Source organism: Sinocyclocheilus rhinocerous, unplaced genomic scaffold (genome assembly GCF_001515625.1).
Source record: "Sinocyclocheilus rhinocerous isolate Xijiao unplaced genomic scaffold, SAMN03320098_v1.1 scaffold2611, whole genome shotgun sequence".
Lineage (NCBI taxonomy): Eukaryota > Metazoa > Chordata > Actinopteri > Cypriniformes > Cyprinidae > Sinocyclocheilus > Sinocyclocheilus rhinocerous.
In genome coordinates this window covers 201,526-211,541 of record NW_015647981.1, presented here as the reverse complement: position 1 = coordinate 211,541, position 10,016 = coordinate 201,526, and the positions used below count along the sequence as shown (strand labels likewise).

General features: G+C 35.1%; 1 protein-coding gene across 1 annotated transcript in view; it reads left to right on the top strand.

Annotated features, from left to right (window-relative positions):
* The first annotated feature begins 852 nt into the window (after positions 1–852).
* The window catches only part of LOC107709537 (kinesin-like protein KIF13A), a 77,745-nt gene continuing 68,581 nt past the window's right edge, over positions 853–10,016 (top strand). The window contains exons 1-2 of the mRNA XM_016514035.1: positions 853–1,240; positions 1,403–1,498. Coding sequence (XP_016369521.1) covers positions 1,186–1,240; positions 1,403–1,498 — 151 coding nt within the window. The 5' untranslated portion in view covers positions 853–1,185. The remainder of the gene's footprint in view (positions 1,241–1,402; positions 1,499–10,016) is intronic.

Genomic DNA, 10,016 nt, shown 5'->3' with positions numbered 1-10,016 from the left:
CATCAATATCATTAAATACACATACATGCATATATCTCTATCTGTCTATCTATCTATCTGTATATCTATCTATCTGTATATATATATATAAAGTGTTTTTGAGCATGCATTTTATGGACTACCAACATAAAGTACCATGATATTACCATCTTAAAAAACATACAGTAAGTGGCATTTTTAATCTGCATTTAATCTTTATGTAATTATAAATGCTAAAAATATGTAATTTCATTATAATATCAATATCTTAAAAATATATATAAAGTATAGTCAATAGTGCTAATGTCATCACAAATAGATGTAAATAGATTTTTTTTTTTTTAACAAAATTTTTTTAAAAGTGGCATGTCAACTATTTTTTTTAATATGCATTAAATATTTATGTAGTTATACTTCAGTTGTCTTCATTTTCTTTAGATGTTGCTTCTGTAATTTGTTTCTTTTATCAAATTTGCCAATTCTTACTGTCAATTGTAAAATGGGAATTGGTCGATCATTACCTTCAGAAGCTATTTTTCTTTTATATCTGACACTTAAAACTGACTTTTATTAATTTAACCTAACTGAGTCAGGCATATTAAATCATATTTTTTAAATAGGATAAAACTGTTAATTCACATGTTTCTGCATGCCAGTACTTTTTTGAATGGAGAAATCAACAAATGCAAGTACAGAAGAAACATTAGGAATCATTTCGTTTAGATAAAGTGTTAAATAGTTTATTGATTATGTGACACAAGGTAAGGCTGTTTCTCCACCTCTTCTAACGTAACCAGTCGTTTTATATCGCCATGTAGGAGCTTCACAGGTCGTTGTGGTCCATCTGGTCTCTTTTCAACTCATTTCTTTCATGCATATTCATGCACACTGCACATTTGTGTGTTTTTGGGGTCAGTCGGCGGAAGATGGCGGTCTGGATGCTGCTGGCTGGCTGAGAGAGAGGAGCTGCTCTCCCCGCGGCGGAGGATCACACATTCAACCCGAATGCAACACAGTCTCATCTGGATTCATATTCACGGCTTTTCCCGCTCGGGTATGGACTGTTGGAGTATTTTACTAGGGTACAAGCACCTCAGACGCTTCTGTGGGGGACTTTGCGGGGAGTTGCATGTTATTCTTCGGCTAGCCGTGCGGAGCAGCTAGCGGCTTTCTCCTCCACTTTAAAGCCTTGAAATTGTAACAAAAATGTCGGATACTAAGGTAAAAGTAGCGGTTCGAGTCCGGCCAATGAACCGGAGAGGTAAGAGACCATTTAAAATCGCAACAAGCATTGCTATTTAAAAATTAAATCTGTTTTATAAGTTGCTGTGGCTCTATATTCACGTTAAGTGCTGTTTTAATACGTTTCAGACTTTTTTTAATCACGACTTCTAGTCGAGTTTTAATAACTTTTGGCTTGCAGAGATTGAGCTCAGCACAAAATGTGTGGTTGAGATGGAGGAAAACCAGACTATTCTTCACCCACCGCCCTCCAATGCGAAAGGAGAAAGCAGGTATTGTCATAAAATCACTACATTACTTTTATTAAAGTGTCATGTTTGAGCCGTGTTTCTCCTCATTATAGGTCAAAGCTGTCAGTTTGAATCCTCTCTCAAATTGCCTGCATGTGTGTTTGCTGAGATTCTTATGTCACTTTGCTGCACAGAGGAGTTTGATGGGCCTCGGCGGTCAAATGCATGCTCACGGAGACTCTACTTGGGTTTGTGTTCATGCAAGAGTAGCCCAAGTGAGCTCGGGGCCCGTTCTGGGCGTGCTCTGGATGGCCTGCGCTGGGGAAACTTCTGCGCTGCTGTGAAATTCCTGGACAGGCCTGGTGTTTGCAGCAGTGCTGAAGTTTGTGATGCCGTACAGTAGATATCTTCACATTATGACATTGCATGCTTTTGATGTTGTATAATAAGTTGCTGTTCGAGCAATAAGAGTTTTTTTTTAGTGGCAGATGCCGATACTGATAACTAGAGAACAGGGTTGCCAGAATAATATGATGATATGATATTAAAAATATTCAACAGTTTGAAGTGTAGAGTTGCCGATTTGCTGACTAATGGAGCAGCTCAAACATGGACATTTAATTATGCATATTTGAATTAATTGTGCATGCATTATAGCCATATAGCCATTGCATGGAAAAATACAACACCTCTATTTATGAGACATGGAAGAAAGAAACAATAGTTCATATACCAAAAAAAATCTTGTCAGGCATTTTTAGAACAATAATCATTTGATGACATTAAAAGACTATTTAAGGATCAGACTGCAGCCCACAAAACAATAATTAATTGTAATTTTAAATCTTTACCCATTTTTGCCACTATATCCTTCAAACCACTAGGTTTTACCCATTTGTCATATAAGTTTTAAATCATTTAAAATATAATAGATGTTAGTATGATAATTTTTTCTTTTATATATTTTAGTAAGTAGAGGTCAGAGTAAGTTTAATTTTTACATAAATATACTGTATCTGTTATGCTGAATGACGATGGGAATTTGACAAGTTATTTGAAACATTAAAGTAGACACTTGTTTAATATGCTTATGTATATAAAATCACTTTTGTAAATTTAATTTAATGCAGACAGCAAACTATGACCAAAATATATGTGTGTATCGTTGTATGGCATTGCATATGCAGCATGCATATATATATATATATATATATGTATGTACAGTATATATATATGCATGCATATGCAATGCCATACAACGGTATATGCACAATATTTACAGTATATGCATATGTGTGTGTGTGTAAAAATAAGATCAAATAAAAAGAAATCATTATGCATTTGGTAAGGTTTAGAGCTAATAGAAGCGAGAGCAGCACTTCTGTTAATTGGCAAATCAGTCATGATTATCGGCTGATGCAATTTTCACGTTCTGTCACTAATTCACATGAAATCAGGGACAAATGTGCTTCATATGATTTGTGATAGCAGAACACGGCAGGTGCTGAAGGATTTGGATATTCGGATTTGGCTTTGTGTCCTCAGAATAACTATAACATGAATAAAAACGGTTGAAGTCAGTGTAAGTCTGTACAGAATAACTATAAATATAACCGGTCATTCTGGCCCGGAGCATGTCCGTTTTTCTCTTCCACCAGTGTAGTGTTTATTTTTACAGTGGTCAGCACAGTCATTTGCTTTGCTTTGAGTCTGGTGGTTTAATACTAAATAGCACAAGTAGTTTAAGCAGTGATGAGAATATGATCTTCAGCTTTGTGAGCCGAAGTATGTATGAAATGTTTCACTGGTGTGGTAGTTCATGGCCTTTTAACACTCACAGACATGTTCCATCTGAGCCTGGTTATTGCATCTTATAGACTAATTTTAGTCACACTTCAGATTCAGATTTACTAACAGCTTGCACATGTGCAAACCCTCTTTTGGCGTTTAAAACTACTGTCTGGATTTACTAAAGACACATTGAAACATTAGCAATGAAAAGGCGGTTAATTTTGAGGCTGATCTTTGCATATGCATTTATAGAAGTTTCACTTTCACATGCAACATTTATGAGAGGAGAATGTTTGATTTACTAAGGTTTGCAGCAGTTGGTTTACTAGTATTTGCGCCATTATTTAAAGCCAAAAAGCATGTCTTAAGCTGTTTTGTGCCTGTGTTGATTACCATCGGCCCTGCGCTAATTTGGCTGCTCTGGGTGGATTGTGTTGGTCATTATGGAAATTATGATCTGTGCATTGTCAGTAGAACTTTCCACTCGCATCTGTGCTTTTATAGGATTGCGATCTGACGCTAATATGCCCTGTTTAGTAAATCTGGCCCTTAGTTGCATAAACTATAATGCAACACCATTTTTCTGCAATGCATTTCTCATTTAGTCAAGTTTTGTGTTATAGTTTGCATTTCCTACAACGTTTGGCTGTTGCATTGACTCAAGGGCTTTGGATCACAAGCTATTGGATCTCATGATCTCCTGAACTGGGTTCAGTTCATGTTGCCTCGAGGTGAGACAGTCTGCAAGAACAATAGCACAAGGTTTAATGCAGCCAGAGCTCCAGCATGCGTCACTTCTAGTTTTTGCATGGTCAGGCAGGTGAAAGAACAGGTAAGCATCATCTCGTCTTACACTCGGGATGTCAAATGCAAAACAATCAGGGCCTTGATGAAGCTGGAAATAGCAGCCGGAGGAAACGCCGAGAATCATTATGTTTGAGGAAACACAAGATAGAGAAGTCTGTTAGTGATGCTATTCCTAAGACTTTAGTTAGCCAAAACAGAACATTTTGTCATCATCCACTCATGCTGCTCCAAACTTTCTGACTTACATTTTCCACGGATAATAAATAGAGGTGTTTCTATGCAATGGATGTGTTAGTCCAACTATTCCTGGCCTTATTCATGCAACGATTAACTCAAATATAGGTAATTAAAAGTTGATGTTTGAGCTGCTCCAGTCCATTAGTCAGCACATTTCCATTTGTAGACCAGCATTAGTTGCACTGCTACTATTAACTCTTATTTAGCACATATTTAGTGCTATTTTATATTAATTTACCCGGAACGACACGAGTCCATGCACTTATGCAAATTCCTGACATTTTGAGTTTTGCAAAACATGGGTTGCAGATCTGTTCTGATGGGTCACGAACAGCAGGGAACAAACAATGATAAATGCAAATAATATCATTTAACTAACTGTATAGTCTTGCATAGTTGGGAGAACAAAATAACACTTAAAAGGGAGGGGGGAAAAATCTTTTTTTTTTTGTGTTGGTGACGGATTAGTGTCTCAAATCCTCAAAAATCATTATAAATTCATCAAATAAAATATATAATAGTAATATCAATTTAATGGCACGGACACTATTGGATGAGAGCAAAAATCGAACTGAATTGAGCTGAATTATGACACTATTACCTTCTGTAGAGCTGCTTTACAGCTGAAATTGAATTTAGTTTCAGAATTGATGAGTTTTACAACATTAACACGGTTATTTAGTGCTGTCTGATATTCATATACCTGGAACTACACAATTCAAAGCAATAATGCAAATTCCCAACACTAATATTTTGAGTTTTGCAAACTAGTTCACGTGTAAAGACTGTGAGACTCATTTACGAGACTTGAGAAGAACAAATTTATAGTGTAAATAATTTATTAAATCATTCTTGTGTGAATTATCACAAATCACAATCACGTGGTTTTGGTTTACTTTGAATCAGTTTCCACTCAGAAATTGCTAGTAAAATTCACAAATAATTAAAGAAGCAGCAAATAACACATTGAATTAGATGTGAAATTTTCAAGTAGAAAGACTGAAGTAGTATTTTCTTGTAAAACATACTCCAATAATCTTTGTTTTATTACAACTTCGAAAAATAACTTTTAACACTATCACTGAAAAAAAAATTGGTGATAAAACAATTTTCACTCAGAAATTAGTAGTAAATTTCACAAAAAATTACAAAGAAATGCCAAGTAACATTGAATTAAACATTAAATTTGGAAGTGGAAAGACAAAAATTGTGTTTTTTTTTTTTGTAAAACGCGCTCTAATACTCTTTGTTTTATTTTTTTTTACAGTGTATGTAAGCTGTTGCATAAAGAAGGATTTACATAAAGTTTCATAAACGAGACCCGTTAAGAATGAACTTTTACTGAAGATTTTTAATATTCTGAGTTGGTCTCTGTAGTTTGCTTGCTGTAAATCTTGCTTGTGTTTATGATTATATTTAAAGGGGTCATAGGATGCTACATGCACTTTTACAAGTTGTTTGAACTGAATTGATGGTTATCACTATGTCAATCACTACTACTTCGAGAGCGAATCCAGCATAAATATGTGGATGTCATTCCCGAAATTTTGCAACATGTGTGTGGCCGAAAAACAAAGTTCGACATGGGGCAATATATCGCACAACAAAAAGTTGTAATTGTGTCAGGCCTAATCCAGCTTCACCTCCAGAAGAAGCGAGTATAAGGGCGGGGTCAGCAGAGCTCATTAACATTTAAAGGAAAATGCTACAAAACGGCTTGCTCTGAAAAGAGCTGTTTTTGACAGGGTAAAAAAGGTGTTTTTACACTACCATTGAGAAATTTTAACCAAACTATGTTACAGACTTTTCATTAAGACCCTAAAGAATCATATCAGCTTGTGGAAAATGGGCATCAGATGACCCCTTTAAGTGCGGTAATAATAAAGCTCGTCTGAGATCCAGCAGGAACGTTATTCCTCCCAGACTGTGATCACATCAGTGTAGAAAACCCCAGACTTTCCCCTGTTCAGGGTGATGCATGTCATATTTCATGCTTTATATGTCAGCAGCACCTAAAAAACCTGCAGGGCAGAGTCACGGGAAGCCGATTAGACCTTGAGTAGATAAGTGAAGTGTAGTGTGGGCTGAATCTGCAGTAATGCCTTCTAGTTTAGTTTAGAAGTTGATGTCTGTGAACTAAAAGTTTGTATTTTCATTGGTTGCATTGAAAGTTTATAATGCAGGGTTTTTGTTGAGTAAAAATGTTTTTTTCGTGCAAAACAAGCTAGATGTGCCGTGAACTTCTTTTTAGTTCACACAGATCCCACCAGGATTAATAGTCTCGAGTCTTTTTAAAGCTCTCACGGGAGGTTTGCATTGAGCTCATTTGGTAATTGCGCCGAGACGTGACTTTAGGGCATTTTTGGAGTCGAGTTGCATTCTGTGAGCCTCTTGAAGTTTGAAATATGAATCTGTGAAAGTATTCGAAGAAGGAGAGATGGTGACACGGAGAAAAGGGGCAGCACCGGAGGGTGTCGTGTTGAAATACCTGGGAAAAACCCGCAGGAGCTTCTATAAGAACTACTGTAGTGGGGCGATTTCATTGCTGTGTTTGTCTGTTCAGAGTTGGTGATATTTTTACACAAACAAGCAGACTGCAAACTTTTAGCTTGTTTGTTTGTAAAATGGATTGACTTTGTAGTGGTTCTCAACTGGATGGTTTTGACTTAAAGGAACAGTTCACCCACAAATGAAAGCTTGCTGTAAATATCCTCACCCTCAGGCCATCCGAGATTGAGTTTGTTTCGTCATCAGATTTGGAGAAATGTAGCATTGCATCACTTGCTCAGCAGTGAATGGGTGCCGTCAGAATGAGAGACCAAACAGCTGATAAAAACATCACAAGTAATCCACAGCACTCCAGTCCATCAGTTAACATCTGGAGAAGACAAAAGCTGAAACTAATCCATCATGAAGACGATTTTAGCTAAAATACCAGTCCATAATCCATAATAGGGCCTTTCGCACCGCAGGAACCTTTTCATAGTACCAGAACTAATTGTGAAACTACCCACTTTTTGGCGTTTTCGCACCGCCGGAACTGGGTGCGATTTTAGTACCGGACTATGATGGATTTGTTTCTTACAAACACGCAGCTTTTGTCTTCACAAGACATTAACTGATGGACTGGAGTGGTGTGGATTACTTGTGGATTATTGTGATGTTTTTATCAGCTGTTTGGACTCTCATTCTGACGGCACCCATTCACTGCAGAGCAAATGATGCAATGCTACATTTCTCCAAATCTGATGAAGAAACAAACTCATCCTAATCTTGGATGACCTGAGGGGTGAGGATATTATTATTAGCAAATGTTCATTTTTGGCAACTAAGGAACTGTTCCTTTAAGAGTGGGTTGCAGATCTGTTCTTATTGTCATAAACAGCAGGGAACAAACAATGATGAAAAAAAATCCAACTAACTTTGAACTGAATTGAGCTGAATAATGAGCTGCTAAAATTGAATTTGTTTCATAACTGATGAATTTTACAGCATTAACGCTGTTATTACACTGTTTATTACAGTGAAGCTGCTTTGAAATTATGACTTGCATTGAGGATAAACACGGTCTGTTTCGACATGAATTCTGAATTATTGGCTTCTCAAGAGCATGAAACCATTGAAATATTATTGGATTTTGGGTTTGGCTGCCATCGGCTGCTGATGAACGCAGGATAGAGGAAGCTGTTATGTTTTCCCTCTCGGTTTCCCAGCTCTACTTCCTGTTTCCCACCTCTACTTCCTGTATGCTGCCTCTTCTTAGTGTAACGGGAGGATGATGAGCTGATGAGTGAGAGTGTGTTTTCATCTGATAATTCCTGCTTAAACTCGTAACCTTGTAATTTTCATCTTATCTCTCGCATTCAATCACATGTCAAGTAATTTCCTTTGCCTGGAGGAGTGACGGTATCTGAGCGCTGCAAAGGATGATGGGATATATACGGCTAAAGCAGGAGAGGGCATGTTTGTGCACGTATCAGTGATTAGATCAATTGTAATTAATGCTCCAACTTCCCATGTAAACATCTTCGGTTATTGCCTTAAACTTAGTTTTTAAAAAAAATTTAAAATATGTTTTGTTAATTGAAATGAAGCTAAAATAAAACTTTGGATGAAAAGCTTCTAAACAAAAATTAGAAATGTAGCCTTTGCAAATAACTGCAAAAATTGAAGCACTAAACTTAACTGAAATTAGACTAAAACTGAAATAAAATTAAATTAAATAGAAGTATTTTGAAGAAGTAAAACTAATAAAAATTACAAAAGCACATAACAGTATTAAACTAAAAATTAAAAACGAAATAAAATTTTTTAATTAAATTAAAATAAAAATGTAAAATATAAAAATAAAAGTTGAAGTTGAAGCCCTAAAATTAACAAACTAAACTAAAACTGAAATAAAAATAAATTAAACAGTAATATTTAAAAAAATAAATAATACAATGACAAAAGCACATATTATTACTAAAAATTAAATTAAAATTAAAATGCAAACTGAATATATAAAAATAAATAGGTTTAAGTTGAAGCACCAAAATTAACTGAAGCTAAACTAAAACTGAATTAAAAATAAATGAAAATTAAATAGTAATATTTTAGGAAAAAATTATAAAAATTACAAAAGCACATTACAATAGAACTGAAAATATAAAAATAAATAAGTTTAAGTTGAAGCACTAAAATTAACTGAAACTAAAACTGAAATAAAAATAAATTTAAATGTAATAGTAATATTTTGGGGGGGGGAAATAATAAAAATGACAAAAGCACATTACAATATTATTAAAAATTATGCTAAAATTAAAATTAATACTAAAAATATAAAATAAATAAGTTTAAGTTGAAGCTCTATAATGAACTGAAACTAAACTAAAAAAAAACTAATAAAATGACAAAAAAAGCACATAACTATATTATCAAAAATTATTCTAAAATTAACATGTAAACTGAAAATATTAAAAACAAACTATTATTTACAGTAAATAATACTAAAATAACACTGGGCGGAAGAATTTTTTGAACGTTGGCTTTTATTATATTGCTGTTTTGTCTGTTTCATTAAAAACAATAAGCGTCTGGTTTAACCTGAGTTCCTGCCTGAAGTCTCTGTTTCTCTGTAAGTCATACGAGAGACTGGTGATGCAAATGTGTCAGATGAAGCGCGAGCGCTGAGTGTCTGTTTATCATTCAGACTCGTCTGTGTCTGGCTTCGCTGGTCAACCTCTGGAATGCATCTTTTGTCTCGGCATGTTTTCACAGTGTATTGTGTGAGAAATCAGCCACGCACACACTGCACAGCTTTATGACGAACATCCGTGTGAATAACAGTGGTTGAAAGCTGTTTTTGACTGAAGTCATTTTAGTAACCAGAGACACATTATCAACTAGTAGAAGTTACTAAATAATCTAAGGAAAAAAAAAAAAAAAGTTACTTGGGGGAAAAAAATGTTAACTCAAATGAAATGTATTTATTTCAGCTAGTTACCAAATGTACCTATTTTTTGTTTAGTTTAACTTAAAGTACTAAAATAACTAGGGTTGGGTATCGTTTGGGTTTTTTATGATACTGGTGCCAAATCTATATTTAAAACGGTTCCGGTGCCTAAACGGTGCCTGAACCGATACTTAAAAAAAAAAAAAATTAATTACCCAAAATAGGATGGATTGGCCATTATTGAGTGCTGTAAACACATTTAATGTCTGTTTCATTCATACTGGACGCCAGAGGGC